Source organism: Athene cunicularia (genome assembly GCF_003259725.1).
Source record: "Athene cunicularia isolate RWA chromosome 3 unlocalized genomic scaffold, athCun1 chr3_part1, whole genome shotgun sequence".
NCBI classification, from domain to species: Eukaryota; Metazoa; Chordata; class Aves; order Strigiformes; family Strigidae; genus Athene; species Athene cunicularia.
This window is the reverse complement of record NW_020799097.1, coordinates 106,078,556-106,105,663: the sequence shown is the minus strand read 5'-3', so window position 1 is coordinate 106,105,663 and position 27,108 is coordinate 106,078,556. Positions and strand designations below refer to the sequence as shown.

General features: G+C 47.7%; 1 protein-coding gene across 1 annotated transcript in view; it reads right to left on the bottom strand.

Annotated features, from left to right (window-relative positions):
- Nucleotides 1-2,270: 2,270 nt before the first annotated feature.
- The window catches only part of STUM (stum, mechanosensory transduction mediator homolog), a 41,578-nt gene continuing 16,740 nt past the window's right edge, over nt 2,271-27,108 (bottom strand). The window contains exons 3-6 of the mRNA XM_026844652.1: nt 16,931-17,110; nt 11,231-11,239; nt 7,350-8,363; nt 2,271-3,176 (exon numbers count right to left, since the gene is read on the bottom strand). Coding sequence (XP_026700453.1) covers nt 8,329-8,363; nt 11,231-11,239; nt 16,931-17,110 — 224 coding nt within the window. The 3' untranslated portion in view covers nt 2,271-3,176; nt 7,350-8,328. The remainder of the gene's footprint in view (nt 3,177-7,349; nt 8,364-11,230; nt 11,240-16,930; nt 17,111-27,108) is intronic.

Below are 27,108 nucleotides of genomic sequence, written 5' to 3'. Positions count from 1 at the left end.
CTGCTGTCGCCTGTGGCAGTCTTGCATCCCTCCAAGGATTTGGGGTTCTGATAGAGTAAGAGGCTGACCCTTTCACAGCAGGACTGCAGGCACCCCGGGGGTGGCTGAAACCCATTCTCTGTTAATGCCACCTGGGTAGAAAAGGGGTGATGGCTGTAGCCCTTGCCGCCCTGAGTGGCCAGGACACGGAGTGTGAGGTCTCTTGCACAGAGGGCAGTTGGTGTTGGACAAGCTGCTTGTGTAAATCTGTGTTTGGAAGGAGCCTCCTGCAGAGGTAAGCCATCCAAGCAGGGCCAGGTGAAGCTTAGCAGCCTGGAATTTACCTGTGTGCCAATGTTTGGGGTCAAAACTACTAGGTTGTGGACATTCAGACGAATGAGCAATTGCTTAGAGACTTTAGACCCCTGCTCGTCTCAAGAATGACCACGAGAAGCCTTGACAGTCCAGCTGGGATCTCCCATGTGTTTCCCCCCCCTGCAGTGGCTTTGGGGAGGGAGCAGAGCAGTGACTTTGGGGTGTTGCATGTTGCAGGAGGAGCAGGCAGCATGAAGTACGGATGGTCAAAATGTGCAGGTGTGTTTTGACGGGCTGTTGGCTCTTGCAGCAGAGCTATCTTTCATGGCAAAGCTCCCTTGTGAGAGCTCTGCCACCCGATGAGGTCTGCTCTGCTCAGATAATGTGCCTGGAGTAATTTCAAAGTGTTAGAACTGCAAAGAAAACCCAGATGAGGATTGCTGGTAGGTGTGTGCACACGGCTTTCCCCCACTCCCTTGTCGCTGTTTCAGAGGGGCAGGTAAGGCTTCTCATTAGTTCTCTGCTCCCCTGTGAGGCTCTGGGTCATTAATTCCTTAAGAAGGCCGTGCCCCGGCCCCTGCCTCCTCTCCTCAGATGATACAGGTGTGCACTGGTGTCTACTGGATGCTCTCCACCACCCAGCTGGTAGAAGGAGAAAGCCCCATTTTGATCAGGGCTCATGAGGTTTCTCCAGGCTATGTAAAGAGACTCTGAATTTTGTTCCAGATGTCCAGCAATAGAATATATTTAACTTAAAAAAAAAAAATAAAATCCACAGTATCAAAACACAGCAAGTCACAATCCAATACTCGGCGATATAAATACGCATACAAATGGTCCTCTGTAACCCCTCAGTTTGGGCTCTGGCATGAAAATGAAAGGTGGGCTCAACATCAGGGTGCAAATGGCACAGGTGGGCGTGCACCCATTCCCTCCTTCCTAGGGTGGAAAAACTTGATACATCCAAGCATGGCCAAAACCGAGGAAAACATGGACTGGAGCCAGCAACAGACAACTTATCCCCCTCCCAGCCTGTGGAGCCGTGCCTGTGTCTGTATGTCTGCAGTGGGTGGAAAGCAGGGTGCAGGTCAGGGTGTGATCTCTTGCTGGGCGTTTGGGGGAGCTCTGCCATCATGTCCAGGTAGTGGCAGTGGAGGTGAGCCCCTGTCTTGATCCCCAGCCCAAATGTGCTGTTCCCTTTGACCAGCCTGTTGGAAACATCCTTAGAGCTGGAGAATGGATTGAGCTACTCTCACCTTGTGGGTCCTAGAGTCTATGTGAAGCCTTCATATCCCACGGCACCATTTTGGTGGAGGGGATGGGGGGGGGTCTCACCTCCCTCTAGCCAGTGGGTGGATGCAGGAGAAGCAGGACTGAATTTTAGCCTGACTCTAGTTATGCATACAGATGACGAGGAGGAAGGGTGGTTTCTGGATGGTATGGGCTCTTGTAGGATTCACTGCAACTAACCCTGGTTCAGCTGGTGCCACTGTCACCTGGGGTTTTACAGCATACTGGTGCCACGGGGGTGTGGAAAAGCTGAGTGCCAGTTTGGAAAATAAATTGCAGCACTGCCTGAAAGTGCGTAGTGTGCGTGAGCATGAAGAGAAGTCACCTAGAAAACACAGGGGAGTGTTATCATGCCGTGGTTAGCAAGCATGTGGGAGAAGCCATTGCTTCTGACTGGGAAGAGTATCAGATCTAGCCAAGCTTACAGCTCTTCTTGTGTCTGGGCTTTAAATGTCAGTGAACTCCTGGTGGTGTCTTGTGGAGGATGCAGCCTGGGTTGAGTAGTAATAAAATACACTCTGGCTGGAGTGTATGCATGTGTGTGAACTGCAGGGTCATCCCAAAACAAGTAGGAGGCAAGACAAGGGTGGAATAAAACAGCCCCTTGAAGAATAATGAGACCGTGACTGTCCATGGAGCTCGGCACAATATCCCCTGCATCACGGCGAGACTACGACAAGGGGCGATTTCCAGCAGAACTGAAAGATCTTTAATAAAATGTGTGACAGTCAATGCACGTAGGGAGGAACATGCGGCTTTGTGTCTCGGGAAGCACAGGATGCGGCACAGATGGAGGCACCTCGCACGTCTAACACTCCCTACCGCACGGCTGCGTGCCAGAGCCGTTCTCGGCACAAAGCCCCCCTGACCTTCCCAGCTGCGACTGCCAGGCACGCGTGCCACGGCTGGGAGCAAGGCTGAGCCCCTGCAGCAAGCACGATCAGGTGGGCAAAGGGCCGAGAGGGCAGGGGTCATCTGCCATAGCACCTTTTCCATGGTAATTACGGTTTTGGCAACACCAATGAACTTAGAAAAAACATTAACGTGCTCTGCATTGAAACGGTTGGGCTGACCCAGAATGAAACTGGTTTACGACTGGCCACAAATTTCAAAAAGACATTTGGTTTGGTTCCTACCTGGAATTGCTTTCCACTGAGTAGTAAACCAGCTGTTCAGCCCGGCTGGGTTCAAGTACCAAGGAACTATTTCATTAAAGCCCTTTTTTTGAGAAACCTGGTTTTCACAATCAGGAAAGAGCAGCAGAAAATACTGTGTTGCCGGTGGATGGGAGTGAAGCATTTGCATTTATTCTTCGTTACCTGCTATTGCTCTTCAGCTGTAAAACTTGCATCTAGAACATCTATATTTAAAAAGCAGATGATACTGGAACAGCCTGGTGCCATGCACCTTCGACCAGATCAAGCGTTCTCTGGCTGTGGCCTCCAGCCACGCTGGCGAGGAGGCAGGGGTCGGCTTGCAGCGGTGGGAGGCAAGTTGTCCAGCTCCGATGTTGGTGGGAATCCCGGAGTGGGTGGCCTCCCTCTGCAGCGCTCCGGAAAAAGGTGTAAAAGCACCCGGTGATTAATTTGGCCCTAAAGAGAAAGACACGCGTTGGTGACAGGGGAAAGCACCAAATTAGCACTCATACCTGTGTCTTCACCGTGTGGCTCTTCTCACCAGTGCAGGCACCATGCACACACCTCTGGCTCGCTGCCAACATCCCCACCACAGGCTCCTCAGGAGCCCCTCAAGGGGACTGGCTCTGTCTGGTCTGTCCCTGGCACAAAGCTCTGGCCTCTTATGAAAGGAAGAAAAAAAAAAAAAAAGCTGGCATGTGCGTGTGTGTGATATTAAAGATGGGGCTGAGCCCCTTGTGACCACCAAGGCTTGAAATCCAATCTGTCACCTCTGGCTTCCCCAGCGCTGCCCTGCAGCTCAGCCTCCGAGCCCGCTGCAGCCCATGTCTCCCCACTACCTGCCACATGGAGACATGAAACGAGGCTCAGGGGCTCCCCACTGCCCGAGAGTGTGCTGCTGTTCACACCTGGTCTGGGGGGAACTTGGGGGTGCTGGTTTTAACCAGGACTATTGGAAAAAGTGGGGGGTTTTATCATCATTACTGCAGCAGGGCAGCTCTGGGGAAAATGCAATTTGGTGCTTGCTCCCTGGTAGCAAGGCCAATGTATAAAGTTGCTCCTGTCCTAAAGCAGAGAATGGGAGTCTGTTTGGTGCTAATTAAAATCAATTAAGCAAATCTCCACAACAGGCAGAAATAAGGCCTTTCGTCCTGCGTGTCCATTTGACAGATTTCAGAGCCTCCAGAGTGGTGTGTTGGCTATTTTCTTGGCTTCACCAATTTGATAGAATAAGAAAAATTTTAATAGAGCAAAACCTGAAACTAATTTATAAATTCCACACCTCTCCTGCATAGTGCTGCTGTGCCAAATGCAGCCAGCACATAGACGTAACTGAAGTGATGCTCTCTGGAGACCTGCGGCAGTCCTGGGGAGAGCAGCATTTCCATACAAGCCCTTCCCCAGCTAACCTAATTCTTCCATCCTCACTAAAGCACAGGGACAGGCAGCACCAAAGGTAGCCTGAAAGGCCAGCAAAACCCTGGCAATGCGGACAAGGAGCTAATTCTGCCACTTTTCGTTCCCGGAGGACTTTTTGTACAGGTGCCGCGTCTCTGGGATGGGGTATCTGCTGCTGGTCTGACATCTGATGCCACAGGACATATGACTTCTGGCAGTTTAATGCACAGTGAAAACATCAGATTAGTTAACCCTCCCCAGACTGAGACTTCCTGTATTGCCTGTCCAGTAAATGTTTAAATCCATCTTCTAGAGGTGAATCCATCTTCAGAGGCACCAGAACAAGTTGTTCTTAAGCCACACTTGGCTGCTCGTGTTTGAGAGCTTCTACACTCAAAGGCTTTGCCTGGTTTCTTTTCTACACCTCTACCAGCTGGCCTAGTGAAACCTGTCAGCTGTGTCTGCAGAGGCTCCCGAACATCCATCCTGAAACCACAGCACAACTAACTCAATGCTCAGGCAGCGTTTGGAGTTTGCACTTGAACCAGCCATTCTGTTTTGAGAAATGTGAGAGGTAACCATTGCTCTTGGTCATCATGCTCGCTGCAGCTGAGATGGCAAGTTGTTTAGGTGGCTTAATTACTAGTTACAAACCGCAAAAAAAGTTCCCTCCAATCACAGCAGCAGCTTGTGAAGGTGTTTTACAGCTGTGCTACTGATTCACTGTTTGCTCCTGGTTAAGATCCTATTTACCCCTTACTTTCCCAGGGAAATGAAAGAGCACAGGTTCCCTGTCTCGCAGTAAATGCTGAAGCTCAGATCTGTAACATCTGTATAGTCCTGCAAGCCACAGAGCTGCAGATGCTATAGCACAGGTCACTGAGCAGCTACCTTCTTAACCAGACCTAGAAATGGTCAGAGTTGAAAATGTTGAACATCATGAGCAGGAATCCTTTTGGTGTTTGCTGTGGCAACAATAATCTCTAGGAGCTCATCCCTTGGCTTTAACGCAGATGTCAGATGATGCTTGGGCTTCCACCACTGACCTACTAAGAGTTGATTTTTTCAAAGTGCTGCTGTCTTGCAAGCCTCTCCTTAGCAAAGCAAGGTAACCATGCCTCACTGCAGCACAGCATCATGGCAGGATAACTGTGCTGCTTTTCCTCTTGAGCGCATCCAGCCCTGGGTTAACAGCATCATTGACTGGTGCTTGTCTTCCAAAGAAACCCACTTCACTGCTGCCTGTGGCTTGCGTCTCTAAAAGCTGATGGGTTTGCATCTATCTTCCTCTAAAATTACAAATGAGCAGCTTTCTTGTCTGCATCGTGCCACAGATCTTTGCTTTCTGTGGAGCAGCCGAAATTTAGCTTTGCTTAGCACCCCCATTTGGATACAGGGTAGTTGCTAAATACCCGTTTCTGGCTGGCTAGCACAGCAGTATGAGCCACTGCTCAGGGTGCAAGGCAAGAGAAATGCAGCCCGAGTTGTTCCTGTGTTTCTGCCATGGGTTTGCTTTGGAGTCTGGCAGTTTAACCTTATGGCATACTGCCGTTTCTCAGCTGTGCAACAGGGATAGCCATCTGTCTGTCATCTACAGATGCAGGGGGTTACTGTTAATATTTGGCCAGGACCTGTGAAATATTGCTTTAAACTTAAGCTGAAGGGTCTTTCACAAAACCATTTCATGTTGATTTGTTTCCTCTCCTCTTGCTAACCATATGCAAAAGACCCAGTTTAAACATGTCTCCTATAGACTATAGGCACGGTAGGCCATGTGCTCACTGGGGCTTGTGCAGTTTTGCAGGCATTTAGCTGAGCATGTTGGCTCAGGCACGCCATGCTCAAACACCAGGTAGTACTTGCACATACACAAAGGGAATGTCTGCAAAATACACTGCCCTAGCTGAAATCTGGCTTGGAAAAATATACAGTGAGTTCTTTGTGTTACAAATTTGCGTCCTTATTATATGGGTTCCATTTGCTCTTCCGATTAAGGCTGCTGGGACCAGGGGAAGTGCTTGAGCCAGCAGTTTGCTGGCTCACGGCGAAGGCTGGTGCTCCCAAGGCTCCTGACTCTGCCCCTTTCTCCTGTTCCGGCAGCCCAAAGCTTTTTATAGAGCCCAGTCGTCAAAGGATAGGGTGAAAGAAATTCGTCATCAGTTCTGACTCCTGCACTGCATAAATGCTAGATGGGTCATGTCCCACCACAAGTTAGTTGAGACTGTGGATTTTGCTTTATTATTAGTTCTGGAGAAGGACTTCCTTGAGCTGGGAGAGCAGAGAGGTCTTGGTGCCTGCTTTCCACAGGCTGTGAGCTCACAGTGAAGTGTGAGCACTGGTCAGGTAGGAAACCTTCTGGGAGGAAATGTCCTGCATTAAAGCCTTCAGGAGAGCATCTGGGGCTCCAGGGAGGCTAAGCCATGTTTTCTGCTGGTGCAAACACTAAAGGAGCTTCCTACCCCACCAGCTCCCTCGGGGGATCACCAACAGGCACCGTGCCCAGTGCAGGGCTCTCCTCCACCCTTGGCGGGCGGCTGTCCTGTTCAGTGCACCCCTGCGATGCCTCTGAGGGTTTAATGCACAGTACATGGAGAAGAGCCGGGTGGTCTGCACTTTCTGCCTGCAGGTGATCAGGCAAGGAGATGTGTGCTCAGAGGCACTTGCAGCTATTTGACACCTGAGCTCTCTCAGCAACATGAGGTATTTCAACTGACAGGATCTGCTCTGCGTGGAAAATTAAAACTTGCTTTAAAAGCAAACCATCATTCTAGGATAGGCCAGGAGCTTGTAGGGCAGCGGGGTTTGCTGCTGTCCCCTTGCCCACCAGTTGCCTCTCTGAAGGAGCCATGGACTGGAAGTGGGTCTCAGCTCTGTCACGCTTGGGTGGCTCCCACTTTTGGCAGCCAGTTTGTGTGAAGCTCCTCTTGCTGGAAGGACCCTCCTCTCAGCGAGAAAGAAGCCTGATGTTGCCCTCTTTCAGTGGGGCTCCTCCAGCCACCTTTTTGGAGTGGAAAAGCAGCCACATGCTGCCACCAGGTCCCCCTGGCTGAGCTCCTCTCGCTCTGCAGCATCAGAGGAGTTACTCAGCCTGGATGCCCATTTCAGCTCTGTGCATTGTGTTCAAACCAGGAAAACACAGCCCTACCCCATCTGGCCGCGGGCTTCCAACCATGACAGCTACTGAGCAGCTGGTTAGCACCAGGTAGCAATCCTCAAGCTTTGGGCACTTACCCCAGGGAAGTGGAGCGCGGACACTATTTCAGCCAGGAGCACGCGCTGCGCTGTAAGGGGATTCATTTTCAAAGCACGGAGACGCTGCCAGCAAGTCCTTTTCAGGGGGAGGAGATGAAAAGTCTCTTTTTTTGGAGGCTCCCCCAGTATTGTTTTACACTAGGAGCTTGTGGCAGGATGTGGCTGCACCCACCACCCTAGAGGCAAGGCGCTGCAGGGCACCGGTCCCTTGCTAGATAAAGTCTCCCCAGGACACGGTGGGAGGTCTGGTCTTCACATGGTGCCAGCGGTTGGAAGCAGGGGATGGCCCCAGTCAGTTCAGCAATACAATACATTTTACAGCAAGCACGTTTTTCAAGACATCTGCAGGGACGGAGCTTCATTGAGCATCATATATATATACAGACAGTAGAGGAGGCTGGGCTGAGCCCTCCGCTACCGCAAAGCAGTCAAGGATGGACTCGCGGGGTGAGGAAAAAGTACCACTGGTTTGCTTTTACATACTGTACATGTATCTATTAATAGCTCCTTGGCATTTAATGTTCACAGCCAGTTTTCTTTAACGGTGAGCATAAAAAGGAGGCAAAACATCTTCAGCTACTTCCCCCTGGGAAGAGAGAGAAAGCAGCATCTCCTGCTCCCCCGGCTCAGCTGCCTGCCCAGGTGCCACCTTCGCCAGGGGTCTGTCTCCTCCCAGCACCGTCCTCCTCCTCATCGGCCGCCCACCGAGTGCTGGCTGGGGCCAGTCCTAACCCACGCCGTGCTTGCCCCATCTCCGCTGCTCAATGGCATCAGTGCAAGTCTCCGTCGGCTGCTCTGCACCTCCGCTCCGCTGGACGGGCAGATGAACCGGGTTCAAACAGAAGGAAACAAAAAAAAAAAGGAAGAAGAAAGACAAAGGGTAATGAAAAGGTCCGTGGCCCACAGCTGCCCAAGGAAATCTCTCGCCGTGTTTCTCTGAGCATACTTGTCCCAGCCACTACAGCTGCTGTGGGATCCCCTGTTCCTTGTAGCCTGTGAGGAGGGAGGGGAAGGGAACATGATTAGTGTTAATACCTAATGAGGACCCTTGGCGAGGCTCAAGTGAGCCATAAGCCTGGTTCACCAGGAGTGGCAAATCATGTCGGAAAATAAGGGGGCTGCCATGTCCCCCCTTGCTGCCAGGCTGCCCCGGGGCAGGCTCAGCCCAGCGAGCTGCCCTGCTTGCTTTAGCTAACACCTGCCCTGTACAACCACGGGGTGCAACCACCTTCCTGGGCACAGCAATGTGGCTGCCAGGGGCCAGCCTTGCCCTTGCGGTGGCTGCCTGCCACCGGCCCCAACGTGGGCAGAGGCGCTTCTGCTTGAAGAGCTTTATAAAGGCACAGTAGGTACCGGTAGCCACCAAGTCCAGTACAGCTAAATAAGCCAAAACATTTTTTTGTGCAGCACAGGGGAAGCATATGCCATTATATACTGCTCCAGAGACACCGCTGTTCCCAGGTGCTGACCTGGCAGCTTGCAGGTTGTGCATCCGACACACTCTCATCTCTACTTGCGATCTGTGTCTGGTACCTGTCCTTCCAGAGGATGCCAGTTTAGTTCCTGTGCTGGCTTTTGCTAACAGAGCTCTCCAGCAGCAACCAATTTGCGCTGCGGTTTGCAGATGTGACCGAACATCTCTTGGAGGAGAAGGGGAACACCTTTAACCACAGGCTGATGTGTCAGAGCTCAAACACAGACTTAGGATGCCTCTGCGGACCCTTTCCCTAATGATATTCTCACTGCTTTGTTACGCATTTGCTTTGCTCCAGCCAGCAGAATTACAAGTGCTTTTGCTGTCCTGCAGAACTGGAGAAAATGGAGCTTTCCAGCAGCAAAACAAACTGCATTGGGAAACTGTCCAGATCCCTCCTCCTCTACCCCTTCTCCTCTTCCCCTGGCCATGGGGTCGAATGTACCACTGGACTAAGGCAGCAAAGCCCTCAGGGGGCTCTGTGTTGGCTCATGCTTGGCCCCAGCCGACACAGGGGACCTGCTGTGTTGCAGCTATGAGGATGCTGCAAGGGCTAAAGCAGCTTATCCCTCTGCTCATCAGAGCTCCTCAGGGGACCGTGACCCCACTCTATTTGCTATCCTGTATGTAGTGGTTGAGGGGACGCTGCAAATCCCATAGGGGAGGGCTCCTTCCCCCAGGAGGGTAGGCCAGGAAAGGGCAATAGGAGAGCATCCACTGCTCTTGTGCTGGCACAGGATAATGAGAGAAATACCGTGGGGTTTTTAACACTTTCCTAGGTGCTTGCTGTGGCTGCACCAGAAGCTTTACCTACTTTCTTTTTAAGAGAAGCTGGGATTATTATTATGATAGTATCAATGCAAAAGATCTTTTTAAAGAAGCAAACTGACCTTAGCTGTATTGCCTGCAATAGTGAAGATCTTTCAACTAGAAACCTTTTAAAAATCTTGAGTTTTCTTTTCTTTAAGTAGCCTGCCATTTTTATATTTTGAATTTAAAATGAGTCTGAAATTTCATATCTCAGAAAAATGTTTAACTCTTTGTACATCTTTCCATTGATGCTTTTAAGTATTTCTTTCCAACTCATATGTTAGGATTTTGTAAGTCCCTTTAAAAAGCTAAACACAAAATACCAGTAAGTGCCACAAGCCCTACCTTTAAGGGACTTCTTGATCAACTAAGAATTGGACCCAGCAAATTAACTCTGTTGTACTCTGGAAAGTCTATGCATGCCCCCAGCCTTGTCAGCCTGGATCTCCTGCTGCTTTATGAGCACAAGATTAACAACACTTACCAGCACGTACTACCCTGCACTGCATTGCTGCCCATAGTGTGCAGCAGAACAGAAAGACTCTCTCCTTTTTCAAACAGCTTTTTCTAGGGGGAAAAAATGATGATTTCTTATGCATTTATGTTCTAAGTGAGTCAGCTCTGGAGGCAAGAGGAGCTGGTTGGAAACTGTAATATGGGCTTGTATACAGCATTGGTTTAATTTGTTTAGGGAGCACAGTAAAAAAAAAAAAAACAACCACCCAACCATCTGGACCAGAGTTGGGGCCTGCCATAAATCCTTAGCTAGATAAGCAAGATAGGTTATGCTTACAGTAACTTGCTTGCATAGCCATGCCTTTTATTAAGATATATTAGAAACCCTCTCAGTCCTGCTATCAGTTTTGAAGCTGTCTGAGAGCCAGTTACGGTGGCTGAGCTTGTATCTCTCTTTACATGATCAAAGCAAGTCAAAAGATGACCTGTTCTATGCTAAACTTACTTATTAAAATACTTCAGATTTATTAGCTGATATATGAAAATAGTTACTGCATTTTTTGCATAGGAATAGCTATTCTGTATGAAGCAGATTTACATTAGTACGCCTGCAATACAGTTAAGGTTCAGCTCTGTAAAGCAATGAGCTCTGGGATCAAGATTAAGTTGGTCTGAGTGTATGTGCACAAAATCACTGATTTAATCAAGTTTGCTTGAAATTGCACTTCTGTAAACAACTGTAAGATTCAGGCAAAAAGAAATGAGTCTGTGCACAAGCTGTCCTACTGGGACTGGGTTCATGCAGAGGGTGGCTTCAGGATGCTCTCAAGGCTGAAATGGGTCCTTGCCCTACTCCGAGGGTGCCCTTGGGGCAGCTCGAGGGGCATTTCAAAGCTGGGCGGAGAACAGGTTCCCAGGGCTGTGCGGCCACAGGACAGACACAGAGACAGGCGGACACACACACGTACAGGCACACGGCTGGACCTGGGTTGGGAGCTGGCAGCGCTGGCCAAAGCGAATCCCAAACGACTTGCCCTGGCCGAGTGCTCGCTGCTTTCCAGGGGGAGCTGCCATGGGGTGTGAGGAGGAGGAGAAGGAGGAAGAACAGAAACAAACTTACCTTGTGAAACTTTGATGGTGAACAAAAGGAGGCAAAGGAACATGAAAGAAAGAGAGAGGGAGAAATGTAACTGTAGACAATATATCCGAAACACATGGAGAACCAGAAAAGAACAAATAAATTGGAGCTGCAGAGTAAACAGAGAACAGCTGCTCTACCATCAGACATTCACACCAGGGCTAAACTTTATTTAAAATCCTTGTACTTGAAACGGATCATTTTACTTGGGGCTCTTGTTTAAAGAGGGTGGGGGAGTCCTCATCTGATTTCCAGCTCACTGGCCCCGAGCCAGACAGGCTGGATGGACCAACACTGTGGAGCAATGCTCCGACACTTTCTCCTGTGACACTGCTACTTCACAGGGTTGTGACTGAAGGGAAACCACGGAAGGAAAGCAGCAAACAAGAGACATCATGGTGTACTGGACAGTGCATGGCACGTCATTCACAGCCCCAGATCTGTGAAAACTACACCTCATGGGTTTTTTGGCAGTTTTGTTGCCGAGTTTGCTTGTGCCCACAGATAACACAAAACCGCAGCGTGCCTCAACCCAGCTGGGTGCTGCAAACCCTACTGGTATTTAACATTCCTACAATATTTTAAGAACTTACCCTATCGCAGCATTTGGTAGGAAACTGCAAAATAGGGTATTTTAACTACATTACTCAGGCGTAGTTTGGGGAATGCCTCTTGTTAGATTTTTAAAAAACGAATGTAATAGGTCTAAGCAGGCAATTTGTCCTCAGAATTTCCTTCATGTCATAAAGGGTTACCAGCTGTTTTAGGATGTGGTTCTCTTGCAAGTAGTCTCTCACGCACTTTCTCCTCCCTTTCCTTCCCAGGACAGCTGCGTTACCTGCCCTAGCAGGGACGCTGCAGAGTACAAGAGGCTTGGTGGAGCTTTCCAAAGTCCCTTGGAGCCCGAGCATACAGTAACCAAGCAATCATCTGCTGCTGCTTCTGGCAAGGTCTGAGCACTGTAATTAGCAAAGGAGTGACAAGTGGACAGCATGATTACAGGTAATCTCTTACGACTAGCTGGCAATCAGTCCCTGAGAGTCAGCTGCCCACTGCAAAAGCAGGGGCTGCACCAAGAGTCCCTGTCCTGTGAAACCACAAGCAATGGCACCTTATTCATTCACAGGCACAGTCATGCAAGTCGTTAATTCAGAGGCCAGAAGCTGAGCAAGGGCTTCCCTCAGAAACCAGGCTTGACTTCTTGGCTTCTTTCATTAGAGGCAAAACAAGGTCTGGACAAAGAGTCCCTGACTTTGGTCCCCTATGCCACCTCAGTGTGATATTACTATATTGATTTCTGTGGTATTTCTGTCAAAAAATGGCACAAAACCTTTTCTAATGAGCTCTGAGCAGTTAGGGAGTTCCTGGAAAGGCTGTTCCTCTGCGTTCATTCTGCACAATGCAGCTAATGAAGACGTGTGTTGCGTGGGCTGGGGACAAGGTGTGCCTTTCGCAGAGGGAAACTTGCCCAGAAAGCCTTAGGAGGCTCATTTTCCAGTTGGCCTTGGCCAGCTAATTAGCTGTTTTGCCTCATCTCCATGCCTCTTCCCCGCAGCCGTGAGGAGGGGTTCGAGGAGAGCATGCTGCCCAGCCACCACCAAGGGCAGCTGGATATTTGCGGTGACAAAGGGAAAGTCCTGTTTTTTTTTTTTTTTTTTCAAAATAATTATTTCCTTTTAATCTACCTTTGCCTTCAGACAGCAGGTAAAGTGAAGTATGGTTCCCGAAGCCATATGGCTGCTTAAAGAAGATATCTGTGATGTTTAATGGAGCCAGCTGGCAATTCATTCAAATTAGCAGAGAAAATGCCCCATGCCATTGTGCTGCCAAAAGTAATTAAGTGTGACAGCAAAACTGCATTCAGTTAATCTTCCTTCTGGGATATATCCTGCTAAATGTCACCTTACAGGAGATCAGGGCTGGGCGGGACGCCCTGAGGTCAATCTGTCTCTCCCGTGTCCAACCTTGCTCCTGGTAGACAGGGGTCTACCTGCTCTCGGGGTCTTCCAGTGACAGAGACGGCAGATCCTGCCATGCCACCTCTTCAGCATCTTGACCTTACTTGAGGGAAAATATCTCCTAATTTCCAAACAGATTTTTCGTGCTGTTGTTCAAGTAAGTCTGTCTTTGGCTAAACTGCTGCCCTCTCACATTTACTAGCCTGCTGAACCTCTTCATTGCCTGCTGTCTCACAGTCCTCTGGACTCTCTCCACGTTGTCCACATGAAGTACAGTCTCCAAAGCTGGCCATAAGCCTCGCTGCAGCTTTATGTGTGACAAGAAAGGTGAGGAGACCCGTTAATGTCCTACAGGCTCTGCTCCTACCTGTCGGGGGTGTGTGTGTGTGTGTGTGTGTTTGCTCCCTCCACAGCAATGTACTCCTGCGCAGCCTTGTGACTCACTGCAGCCACCACAGCCTTCTCTGAAAAACAAGTTGTTCCCTAGCGTGTATTTATGCAGCTGATTAATCCATCCCTAGTGTCTTGCATTTGTCTCTATTGACATTTGTTTTTTCAGATCATGTCTTCAATTTGCTTGAATCCAGACACTGCCCTCACTGTGCCTGCCATCCTTGAAGCTGCCAGTGGTGCAGGGCTGGTAAGTCCCTTCTCTGGTCCATCATCAAGCCAGGAATTAAAATACCGAACAGAGCTGGATTCAGGAGGGACCTTTCAACACCTTATATCTTTCCAGTTCAGGAAAATGTATTTAGAGAACAGTTCTCAAGTGCATTTTCACCCAGGTCATGTCTCCCTGGCTTCCTGGTAGGAATGCTATGTGAGACAGTGCCAGTGCCTGAAAGTCAGGGGGGATGGTTGACCACTGCCACCTCTCACAAAATGAATTCCTCTGTCACAGGGCATCAGGTGAGTCTGACACATTTTGCCCTGGACAAACCCAAGATGACTTTGTTTCTTTATTTTCTAAATGCATGCAAGTCAGTTGTTGGATTACTTCTTCCAGGAATTGAAGTATACCTGATGGGCCTATCATTCTTTGCCTTTTCCCCTCATTAAAGGTAGTATGACATTATCCCCAAAGCTCTCCTCTCGGAGCAGACTGAGAATTAGCACTAGATTAAAAACTGCAACAAGCCTCCTTAACTCCCACCTAGCTCTCTACCAGCTAATAGGTAGGCAGGCCCTGATCCAGGGAGTGAGGCACTCATTCCTCAAGGAAAGCCAGAGAGGAGTCCCGAGCCCTGGCTGCTTCCCACCCTTCTCCTCACTGCTAGCCCCCATCAGCTTAAACACCACCCACTGTGCTCTGCCTCTAGCTCATCAGAATTGTACGGCACCCTTACAGGGATGCATGGGATGGTCCATTTCAAGGCGAAGAAGGGCAGAAGTGGACAGTAGTTTCATATTTTTTTAGCTATTTCCCACCAGATTCAAGTTGCATCAGTGTACAATTTCTACAAATATTTTGTTGTGCACAAAAACAAAACCCAACCAAAGCAAACTGTTTCCTGGCAATGTTTTTAAATGAAATGTCTTATTTCTCGCATTTGAAACATTGTTTCCTTTTAAAGTTATTAGGGTTTTTTAACATGAAAACAAAGCATGAAAAAACAAACCATTTTGGGTCTGACAGGGCTGTTTGATCCAGCTGGGAGCAGTTGATCACTTCTGTTCTTTGTTTTGACTGAAAAATTAGTTTTTTCTTTTATTCTCCATCAGCCAAGAGCTGCTTTATTTAGCCATTATTTTCTCTTCATGGTAAGTAAACTTAAAACCCAGCTATTTATTGAGACAGCAAGAAACTGCCAAGGGCTGTAACTTGTCAGATAATACATAGCTGGTTAACGTAAGACACACTGACTCCTCTTACCCTTCTCTAATGCCACTAGTGGGGCCAGGATGAAATACTGTTGCTGTAGTGGGGAACCTCTTGGCCTGAGCATCTCCACCACATGCTGCTCACCCACCCTCTAACTCCCAAACTAACGTGGTCCAGACAGGTGTGGGAAACAGCTTTGGGACGATACTTCCAAGCTGTATAGTCTTCCCCGGCAACCAAACTGGGAAATCAAGACTCTCCTGAGCCCCAGCCTCTCTACCCAGAGGACATACATGAACAGGACTATGGAGAAAAAGCAAGTCACAGTTTCAGCTGTAGTTCTTTGTCTGGATAAATACTTTCCTGCCTCTCCCCACAACTGCAGAACTGGGTCCTGCGAGACAGCAAACCATGCACAGAGTCTGTCCAGCAGAGGAATATCAGAAGAGCATATGATTATGAACACGTAATTATGGGATTACACACAAATTGGGCAGGTTCTTAAAGACACATCACAGATGTACACCGATTCACAATTTATCCTCAGAAATAACTTGGGCTACCCCTGCTCTGTGGGTACATCTGAGAGGAAACTTGGCAGGTGGTTTGCAGGGAAAAACAAAGGACAGTGCTGCCTTTGTCCTGAGGGAAGCCTTTTGCCTCGCTTATGTTCAGGTTTTTAATATCCATCGTTTGCTCTGCATGGGGATTGCCCTTAACTCAGCCTGTAAATTGAAGCTGTCTCAGAAATCACTCAGAAACCAAGTGGTTTGGTGAGAGGGTTTAACCCCTGGGTTTGGTAGCTGAAGATGTGCACTGTTTTCCTGATGGCTTTCTTTCAGTTTCATCCCTTTCATCTTTAGGCAATTTGCCTGAGATCCTCTCTGTCATGCAGCCACAGATGTCAGCAGCAGCAATAACAAAGTGGAGCTCCTTCAAACCAAAAAGCAAAAGCTGCGGGTAAGACATTCTCTGGGAGAAGTGCTTGCTTTGGGAACTGCTTGCCCCACCAGCCCGAAGGATCTCAGACCTGTTTGGTTTGGGTCAATGCCCACTGGCCTCTGACGGCCTTTGGAAAGGGAGTGGGGTCTTTCTGGCACAATCAGCACCCTGAATTTTGGTCTGCTTTTGACTCTGGAGAAGAGGTGAGACTGTCACATAATTATCTGCAATATGATACAGATATGATACAACTTTTGCACCAGTAAAAGTCTAGACTGGTAATATATACTAACTGAGTGACCTAAATTATGTAAGTTTAAAAAAGGGTTCCTCTCGTCTTTCCCTAGCCTAATGTTTTGGAGGCTTCTTAAAAAGGTGTAGGAGAAATCCTTCTAGGAGTAGCTTAACAGTCCTGCTCAGACTAAGAATTTGGTGTTAAACATGAAAAAACACCCTTTGGGTAAATGGATTCTGGGGAGAAAGGGGAAGATCCAGGGCTTTTCTGGGGACAGCTGGCCCTGCGTGCCCTGTGGGAGTGGAACTGGACTTGCTGCAAGGTCTCACTAACTGGAAAAACACAGCTGGAGTTGCGAGCGACAAAGGGCTTTCTCGTTCAAACACGCACGCAGATGCAATCAGGGCAGAAGGGGCTCCAGACAGCAGAGTTCACAGTGCTGGGATGCCTCACCCCTTCCTGCACTTTTCATTTTATAAAGGGGAAAGGAAGATCCTAAATCACGTGGTGGGATGGGAGGCTTTTCCAGATGTGTCACAGGGCCCATCCCAACTGCCTCTCAGCAATTCTTCTGCCTACTGTGTTTTTCTCACAGACTTGCAGAGCCCGTCCTTGTGGCTCTTCCTCCCTACAGTGCAGTCCGATGGCTTGCAGGGGCAGTAGCTGGGACCCAGCAACACGGCCACAGAGAGGAGAAGTCAGGGAGGTGAGTGCACTGTACTTACTTGCGAGAATGACCATGTCCATCCCCCAAAATATACTCATAATCCAGCCAACCATCACGATGGCCGTCAGGATCTGAATCAGAGCAGCAGCAATGTTCAGCCAGAAGACACAACACATGTGCCTGTCGGGGAGGTCGGTCCGGGCTCCGCACAACACGGTGAAAGCAGATACAAACGTTCCTAGGGAGAGAGCAACAACAAAACACCCAGTGAAAGCCACAGTTTCATGCCAAATTCCTTCTCTCAGACCCACTTCTCATAGCATCCCACTTCTTACGCTCACTGGAACATGCTACTGTCTCCCATTGAATTACACCAATATGTATACTTGAAAACCAGAACAGAAAAAACACTCTTTGCATTTTGGTTCCTTTTCCCCCACCCAACAGCAACCACTTATGCACTGTAGGCAGTTTACAAGGGAGTGCTGTGTGTCTGTGGAAATACCAGTCTACCTTTTTTCTGCCCGTTGATTCTCTTTTGGGGAGAACCTTTACTACACAGAATCTCTAAAAGGGAAAACTGCACCCAGAGTTAGAGTAGAACTGGCTCTAGAAAGCTGTACGGGTCTGGCAGTCTGTTCCTATTCAAATACTGCTCTAAAAGGAGCACGCACAAAAAGAGGGGTGCTAATGTGGCACTGCATCTTTGCACAATGCTTTCCCCACTCACAAGTTGTTAACCTGAGAGAATGTTTTAACAAAGCAGAAGCAACTAAACCAGTGCTGGAGCCAAGTGACCTGGTGTTGCAGCCTTTGACTCTGCTTGAGACCAACTTACAAAACTTGCAAACACCCTTCAGACTTCCTAAAACAGTTCAGATGAAGGATCTTGTTGATGTATGAAAGTTAAAATTGGGGGGAAAAACTACACCATAGCAGCCTTTATAAAGATTCTTCCTGAATTTACCACACTGGAAAAGCCTGATCATTTACTCACAGCTGATGTCCTGGGCCCCTGGGGAACTAGTTGAGCCCCTGGCTAGCTGAAACCCTCAGCTCAGAGGAGCACTGTGAGTCACACAACCAACATGCAGAAATACATAGCATGGGCAAAGAGCAGAAGAAACTGTTTCCGACCCCTAGAATGTACAAACTGCTGGCCAAGAAGTTCAGTCACCCTATCTAAGTATGCATTTCAACACCTCTTATCAATATGGACTGTTGGGTTTTTTTAATACAAACACAGCATTGCTAAGGTAGGTACAAAGATGTAATGTGGATTGTACCGGATAACCTAGTTCTGTCAAGGGCTTTCTTTAATAAATGTCTTGAGTTGAAAATCCTGCAACATACATCCAGTGGTTTCTTTAAAAAATTGCCCTTTTTCCTACCAAATGATGGGAGCCTGCAAACACCCTGTGAAATCTGAAGGAATGACCTCATCTTCAATGCACACAAGTGCTTTGTTGAACTTCAGGGAAGGAGAGAGTCCCTTGGTTTGACTGAAGACTGTGAGAAAACACTCAGTTCACATCCTTCCAGCAGACCTCACCAGACAGAGAGAGCAGAAGGATTTAGTTAGGAACAAAATACCGTTTGTCCTGCACTGCCAGGGTGATGAAAGAGATAATCTCTTCCACTGCTGCCTCTTCTTCAGTGGGTCACAAGGATAACAGGCAGTTAAGATGCCAAAATGCCAGGGAAGGCTGGCTACAGCCTATTTTTAATCTCACCATCCTCAGCATCTTCCTAACACTCCACCAGCTCCTAAAACCCTGCTTGTTTTCCTACCGCTGGCTCAATCTGATTTCGTACTCCCACCCGCTCCCTTTGCGGCACACCGAAGCCGAGTGCAGAGCCGCCGCGGAGTGGCACCGTGGTGAAGAGGAGTGGGTGAGCACTGCTGGGGCGGCAGGAGAAGCCCTACGGCAGAGCACCCCGGGCAGGGAGAGGGGCAGCGTCCTCTCCCGTGTAAGAAATACCCCCCAGGCTTTGTCCTCTGGCTAACTTTCACGGGCAGGGTTTCATCCCCTTATTCACCGAACCAAAAAGATCTGTCCAGAGAAAAAGAGGAAATCATTTTAATCCCAAAGGACACTGTATAAATCTCCCCGTTGCTTGTCAAAAAAGAAGCTGTCTTTAGCTCTGTTCTTTTGTCTTCATTGTCTTTTTTGTCCTCTATGTGGGATGACCTGAGATTACTGCCCTGCTTCACCTACTTTTTTTTACCTTTATAGTTTCGCCAAAGCACAAGGAAGCCTGGAATATTCCCCTATGCTTCCTGAAACTTGCCTGCAAATTTACACCACAGCACTCTCCGAGATTAAATATGGATTGAGGCAAGATCAGAGACTGGGTGTTCACATATTCCCATCAGGATGCAAAATCTTGCCAAATGGAAATGCATGTCTCTCTTTAAAATGAAAATCTTCCCCTCTTGCCTTACCTTTAACTCTTCCAAAATGTATTACAAAAAAGGTTGTAAATGAGCAATAATTCTTAAGATACAGCTTCAAATCCTTCCAGTGAAGCTTTTAAAATTTTTACATCATTAGAGTGAGGTGCTGAATTAGCTAATTAATCCACTAAACTCCACAGTGACTAAGCTAATGTCTAGTCCCATTCAGACAGGAATAAAGCAAACAAAGCAGTTAAATGTACCTCTCTGGACAGGGAATTGATACAGAAACTAAGATTAAAATCTCATGAACCTTGGCTTTTGATTCCCTCTTCAGGTCACTTTCAGGGAGCAAATTCATTTTTCAATGCCAGTACATTTTCTTTATTAATTATGATTAGCTAATCTTTGGGAGGTTGTTGGCATTTTTAAATACAGGACCTAAGGCATGCCAGCAGATATAATATGAAAATATTTTTCCTCTAGTCCACATATGCTTTAAAATGTGAAGCAGAAGACAGAGTCTTCAATGCATTAGCCAAGGTAGATGTTTTCCCCTTAAGAAGCCATCGTTTTTATACATTGTCGAATATGGAAGCGCATCTGGAAACAGAGAGCAGGAGGAGGAGGAGGCGGAGGAGGAGGAGGAGGAAGAGGAAGAGGAGGAGGTGGAGGAGAAGGTGTAGGTGGCAGAGGAGGAAGGCAAGCAAGCTGCATCTGTCAGAGCTGGGGCACCAAAACATTTCCCTTCCTGATCAAGCATTCAGACACTTGAACACCTATAGCCTAGAAATCTAAACTCGGTATGCAAACTGCAGCTGAGATGATGTTGGACAAATAAATCATCTGTCCAAAAAGGTCTCAGGCTGTGAGTGTAACCAGCAAACACAAATTGCTAACTTCACAAGCAGGTGTAAACTAAAACCCCCACCACTGTGTCAGCATAGCACGCGATAAGTAAATTCTATCAAGCATTTCTTCTGTCTTCCCAGTGAAAAATACCCAAACTGCAGTAAAATCTGGGGTTATTCTAAATCGTGAGTTAACACAGCCTCTTTGGGGACAGAGGGGAGGTGATGGAGTGAAGACATCCTATGGTGCCTAACGAGTCTGTTCATTCAGCCTCATGGGGCATCAGGGCCCGCTGCAACCACCAGGCTGAGCCATACAGTCCACCTGGCACCCGGAGCCAGCAAGTACCTGGGGCTGGGCAGAGGGATGGGTGGGAGCTGAGGTTTGCTCTACTGGAGTAGCTGGAGGGCAGAGGGTGAAGGCGCCATGTATAGCAAGGCTGAGAGGGGATTGGAAGCTGAGCTTGCTCTTTCAACTCATCTCATCTCACTTGGGGCAGCGTCAGCCAGCCGGGGCACTGCATGCCATTTTCGGCAAGGGAAGAAAGTCTCTGGAAGCTTGTGTTTGCTTTTGCTGTCAGCAGAATTGGGGTATTTTTAGATTACACCAGTAAATATCAAAGGCCTTTTGTTTTCAACAGTTTAACCCATTGAACACAAAGGGGATGTGTTATCTGCAGGACAACACTATAAAGGGAGAGACAAAAGGAGGCGTTTTTGCCTTTTCTCTCCTCTCAGGTGCATTGTCATGAAGGATCAAGTCCCCTCTCCTGTGTGTGCTGGTACCCTGGCAGCCATGGCCTTCCCAGGGGCATCACCTGCTGGTTCCTAGCCTCACAGAGTACACAGAAATAGTGTGAGAGGAACAGTTTGTCTGTTTTCCTCTTAGTGGGAAAACTCACACCCTGGAGAGAGCTCTCCTGGTTTACCACCTTTTGGGTGGGCTGGGGCAGAGCAAGATATGAGGTCAAGCCCATGTCCTGTCCTCAGCAGAGTCTCCTCTGTGCTGAGCGCAGCAGTGACTGTGTTATAGAGTATCTTAAGCTGCATGAAAGAAGTTTTTCTCTCCCACTTTTGCAAAAAAGCCTATCGTGGGCACTTCTGCAGGAGCTTCAGTCAGATACGGATCTTGGCACGTTTCATCTGGAGGACCTGGCTGTGGGCAACCTTCTGATGGCACCTTCCCAGAAACATCAGAAGTGGGAGCCTGGATGGAGCCAGAGTGAAAACCAGAGCTAGATGAGACACTAATGGCCACACTGTAAGTAGCTTTAGCACAGAGATAACTTGTTAGTGGGCTTCCCACTGACTACCAGATATGTGAAACATCACAACAGAAAGCATCTCTACTGCAAGGAAATCACATCTGATGAGCTGCCCTGTTACAGGTGGAGGAACAGCAGAAACCCCAATTACTGCAGTCAGGGGCAGAATGTAGAGCAGTTGTTGCTGGTCATGGTCCCTACCTTACAAAAACCTAGAGCCAGGGAGGGGCTGGGAATTACCCTTTCTTCTTTCTACAAGTCTAGAGGTCATTTAAGATGTTCCTCTATAGCACTGAGTGTAAACAAGGCAGTGGAATGGTACTTTTTTTTCTGCTCCCAGAGGGGAAAAGTGGGACCATGTCATGATGCTGGAGCACAGCTGCAGGTAAGCACAGCCAAAGATGGGAAGAAGGGAGTGAAATTTGAGGTATGCATGGGAGCAAGGAAGGCTGTTGGATTGATGATGGGAGATGTAGTTAATGAGTGTGTATTTTGTGGGGATGAGATGTACCTGTATAGTTGTACTGTGTCAGGGGAGTGCTCTTTGTGGGGACATGTCTAATGTGCCTTTGAATTTTTTAAGGAAAATTATTATTAGCTGTCATTAAACAGTGTTGGCAGGTATATGAGGCAGATGTTATAGATGTGCTGAAAATTCATGAGATGTGCTGGTTCTCATTTGCGTGAGTCAGAAAAGTTGTGCAAAAAGGGTAATAAAAGATTGTACTTGTGTCCTTGTTATTGCAGTGAATGTGGTATCTTTTGGTTAAGATGTTCTTGAGTCCTAAGTGTCCTGAATTTATTTTTATACTCTAGTTTGAGCTGTAAGGAGTTATTTCAGTTGTGGAGGCCTTTCATCCTTGGTATCAATCCATATGCTAAACTGTAGTCCTTTGGATTATGATGAGGGAAAGAACTACTAAAACCTGCCCAAGAAAGGGCTATAGCAGTATCTGCTGATGCTGAGAACTTTTTCCCTCTGCTTATGTGGGCTACATAATAAAACAAAATTGCAAAGCATTAATGCTCAGGGTGACTGCTGAAGTTTTCTGAAGCAGAAAATTGTTTGTATCTTTGCTTGAGAAAATGGGTGCAAGGTATAACACCCTCGAAGCATTCTGGCCAGCACCAGTCCTCACTAATCTCCCCAGTTTCTCCCTTGCTGGAACTCAGTAGGGCTTAAGCTGCATCAGCAAGAACCTGCCAGCACATGTGTATCACCTAAACCCTCTGAGATCAGTGCTTTCTTTCCAAGCTTACTAGAGTGCTCTGAACAGAAAAGGCTGGTCCAGAAGAGCTGTGGTCCAGATGTAGCTGTGTGTGAACTACCATGGCTCTTGCAGTTTGCAAGTGCAGTGCTATTGCAGGGTCTCCACCATGTCTCTTCCTCCTATGGCCTCCTCAGACAGTCATGATGGCAGGCAGGAGGCATGCAGCCAATCTCTCTGGTTTGCAGCAAAAGTGGAAGGCAGAGGCGGGAAGGTGTCCTCCTGAGGAAGGGAAACGTTCTCAAGAGCCTGGGCCTGGCTCCATGGCCAGAGGTTGCTCCTCTGTCAGGAAGCATGTTCCTACTCAGTTTCCTCAGAGGCACTTAAAGCAAGTAACAGAAGACCTCAACCCGCTTGCCTTTCGGGGCCCTCTGAAAATAGGTACATGCAACTACAGCCACACTCCTGGAGCAGCTGAAGTGTCTGTGGCCTTCTCACATCAACCAGCTTGGGAGCGCTGAAAAATCTGTGCTGCTGCTATGGGTTGGGGCCAGTGCTTAGTCCAGGATAGGGGTTGTCATTTACGCAGCAATTCTTCACCTCTTAGGGTGTGCTGGACTTGTTTCTCTTGAAATATAAAGCATGTAGAGATGGCAAGACTGCAATCCAAAGCTGCAGCATCAGCAAGGTTTAACTGTCCCACCCGAGAGAACATGGAACCTGGGTGGCAGTGGCATCCCTTACATCCTTCCCCTTGCAGCTCATTTCAACCATGGAAGGCAGGACTCAGTGCAGTTACCTGGTTTTCTTCTAGAAATAATGGTGGTTTAGACCAACATCTTAAAAGCTTGGGGTTTAGGCTGAAGTTTAATGAAACAGCAACTGGCAACCTTTTTCCCTTTCCCAGTATCCATACAGACTAAAGCCTACCCCTGCCAAATACAGTGCAAGGGGGCTAGGGTGGATAGGTGGCTTTAACAGTCTGAGGGGGAAGAAGAGCAGGAGCAGTGGATGGCTTAGAAAACAGGAGGTTTGCTTGGTCCCAAGCAGCACCTCTTGGAATCAAATACCTGAATCCCATGTGTGCAGGCCAGGCATAACAAGCACTGCTGCAAGTGGGGAACATCAATGATGTGCAAACAGCTGGTGTCGAAGCAACTGTCTGCAAATGGCAGGTCTCCTGGAGAGCCGTGTGGGCAGGAACTGGGCAAGCACAGCGGGCACCAAAGGGTCGGAGAGTGAGAAGAGAAAGGGAAGGAGGAGAGAGTGGAGGCAGAAAACGTGACAGAAACTAGATGTTGCCATGGAGAGTAGCTCATGAATTTTCCTCCGTGGCCTGCTATTAAAAATGCTTTGTTTAGCTTCTGCCAGAATGTTGTTTTTATTTTTCCCCTTCCATATCGGAAGGACGTTCAAAGTGAATTCTGGCTCTGTCCGGTCTTTTTGGCCTCACTATGGACAAAAATACACAGTTGCTTGACAAGTGAGAGCTGGTGCTTGCAATTCTTGTCTCCACATCATTTGTTCCAACTTTCAAGTCTGCAGAAGGCAGGATGTATACACAATCAGCTTTCTGGTTTCCCTACGTACGTGAAAAATGTCCAGCATGTCCTAAAGCATTATATTGCCATGACTGATCGCAACTGCTTCAGTACACTGCTGTAGCTCCAGCACTGAGCTCTGCATCTGTTTGTTATTAGTAGGTTTGTGTCATGTGGTCAGAACAGACTTGACAATGTTTATGTAGCATATACAGAAGACGGCCCACATGTAAGTAAGATAACGCTGCCTCTGCATCAAAAATGAGGGGTTTTTCTCTAATGCTTTAGAAAAAGTTAACTCTTCTGAAAATGCAGTTTTTTAACACGAACTTCAAAACTTGACTGCAACAAACTCACAGACTTCCAAGGCTAAAAATACATAGCGAAATCTTAAATTACATGGGGGGGCTGCATGAAGGTGAAGTGACTTACTAAAGCTTTAATTATACACGGAGCCATCGGCATTATTTTTACTCTGAGGCACTGCAATGTTTTGAACACTTAAAAGCAGCGACCCATAAATAGTGAGATTGCAGTACAGCTTGTTCCACTGCCAGACATTCCACAATCCTTGGGTGAAGTTTTCCAATCCAGTCCTATGGTTTAATTCTGTTGACTTGATGCTGAAAATTAAGGGTATGCTTTGAAGTATCTGAGATTGGAGGATTTCTGCTGAACATTGATGCAGGGCCCTGCTGCATAATTCACAGTGGTGGAGCAGACCTCAGATTTCTGCCAGGACTTGCTGTTGCTGAATTATTTTTGAAAGTTGTACCTGCCTGACTCCTTAACTAAACTAATTTTTTCCCCTCTTGTACAAAAGATGTGGTCCCAGAACTGCCACTGACATTTTGCATTATGCTTGATGACAGTATGAACCACTGGAGAGAACTTGTAATTTCCTAGAAGGGGGGAAAAATATTGCTATGCAGAAACTTAGACATAGGAAAGGGGAAGGGTTCATCAAACACCTACCACCTATTGTCACAGAAAATTAATAGCTTAAGATAAGCCCATCTACACCAGGTGTAATCCTTTGCCATACTACCAAGATAACATGCCACAGGGAGACGTTCTTTGCCACTTATCACAGTATCTCAGCTGACACTCAGGTTAACCCTCTGAACATGCCACCAGTTTCTTCCTGATGTACTATTAGTATTTCACTAACAGACATCTTCCTTCTCAACCTCTTCTGTCTCCTGCTTGGGTCACTCTAGAACCCCTGGCTGTCCAAGTAGCACTGTAGCTATGCACTACACCTGTCCTGCTGACTGTGGTGGTATAGAGAGATGCTTTGCTGGATGTAAAGAAGTCATCCTTTAGGCACAACAAGCAGTCTAGCAGCTTGAGCTCCTCATAGATTAATCTGGCTTGCTTCTAGCCCACAGCTAGACCGGCTTGGTTAAAGCTAATACAGTCCCCCAGTGGTATCCTGCAGTTTGTAAGGTAGATGTCTGCTATGAAGCAGACCACAGGCAGTCTGGATGTCACGGATAGGGAACAAAGTGCCAGGGAGGCTCAATGACATGTCTCTTGTTCTGCTGCTAGCCAGAGGTGCCACTGTGAAAAGACACTGCAGCCTTGCTTCTGCTTGATGCTTACTTTTATTTGCTAATGGAATGAGGGGAGAATTTTAATTTGCATCCTTATTAAGTATGACAGCATTGGGAGAAATAATTTAATTGTCTTCTAACTATAACAACAAACAAAAGGCATGACCACCATTTACAGCATAGGGCACTTTGCTATAAGCTCATCTGCCCTAAGTGGATGCATTCCTGCTGCTCTGTAATTTTATCAGCAACTTAAAAGCTCTGTTTCATGGAAACAGCTCTACATGCTGTTTTCTCTACTGTTTCCTGCCACGCAAAACTCTGTATTTGTACTGTCAGGTGCTTATTCCACCTCACGCTCCACTCCCCTCCCACCAGCTAACCAGAAACACCAGTTTGCATGCTTTGCCATGGCTCTTCAAGTCCCAGGCTGCTCTGCACCCACCTGCTGCAGGAGCTCAGGATCCAAGTGACAGGAGAACCAAGGGGACAGAAACAACCTTCCCCTACAGTATCTCTTATTTTTAAGACTATGATCCTAATTTACCATTCTCAAGCACCACCAGAAGTCAATTTTGTTTTCTTGATATACATCCAGAAACAAACTTTGAGCCATTCCCTTTTATGCTATTGAAATAATTTGCATGTGGCTTTTCATCCAAACTTAGCAAACCTGGAAGCCTCAAGAGCAGAATGTCTGGAGAGAGCTCCTCCTCATTTCAGAGTGGCCATGAAACCACCTGTAAGGAAAGCGTTTTGGCTTTCTGATACCTCCAGCTCCTAAAGGACCCTGGAAAGAAGAGCTGCATAACTGGAAAAATAATGAGGAAAAGGCTAGGGATTCCTAAGAGCTTTCACAAAGGCTCTCGTCAATTATACAGTGATGAACTGAAGTTTATTCTAAATTATCTGTACCAGGGACAGACAGCTCCTTCCTGTCGGACATGGAGCAGGAGGTGGGCAGGCGTGACCCTCCAGTCTCAACTTCCACACTAGTGGAAGGGCTCTTACTATGTGTTTTACTGGGTGAAGCCAGTTCAAATACTCACTTGTTTTCCTGCCTCTGCCCTCTCACAGGTTAATTAAGTTCCATTAGTGCCCATCTCAGGATACTCTAATTGAGCAGAAGGAAAGCAGCGGACTAAGGGCAGTGTAAGGGTCTCTCTCCCCTGTCCTGCCTGTCTGCATTCAGCCAAGCAGCCACACTTCAAGGCGAGGTCTGCAAGCTACACTCCTTGTCTGTCTTTCTGATAATTCCCTTGCAACGAATTCAGCCCTTTGAAGCTGCCTAACCATGTTTGCTCTGCTGGTGGAAGGAAAGATTAACTACTTCTAAGACTCACTGAGCAGTGAATCTGAGCTTGCTGCAATACCCTGGGGTCCTTAATGTGAAGACGAATCATGTTAATTAGGGACT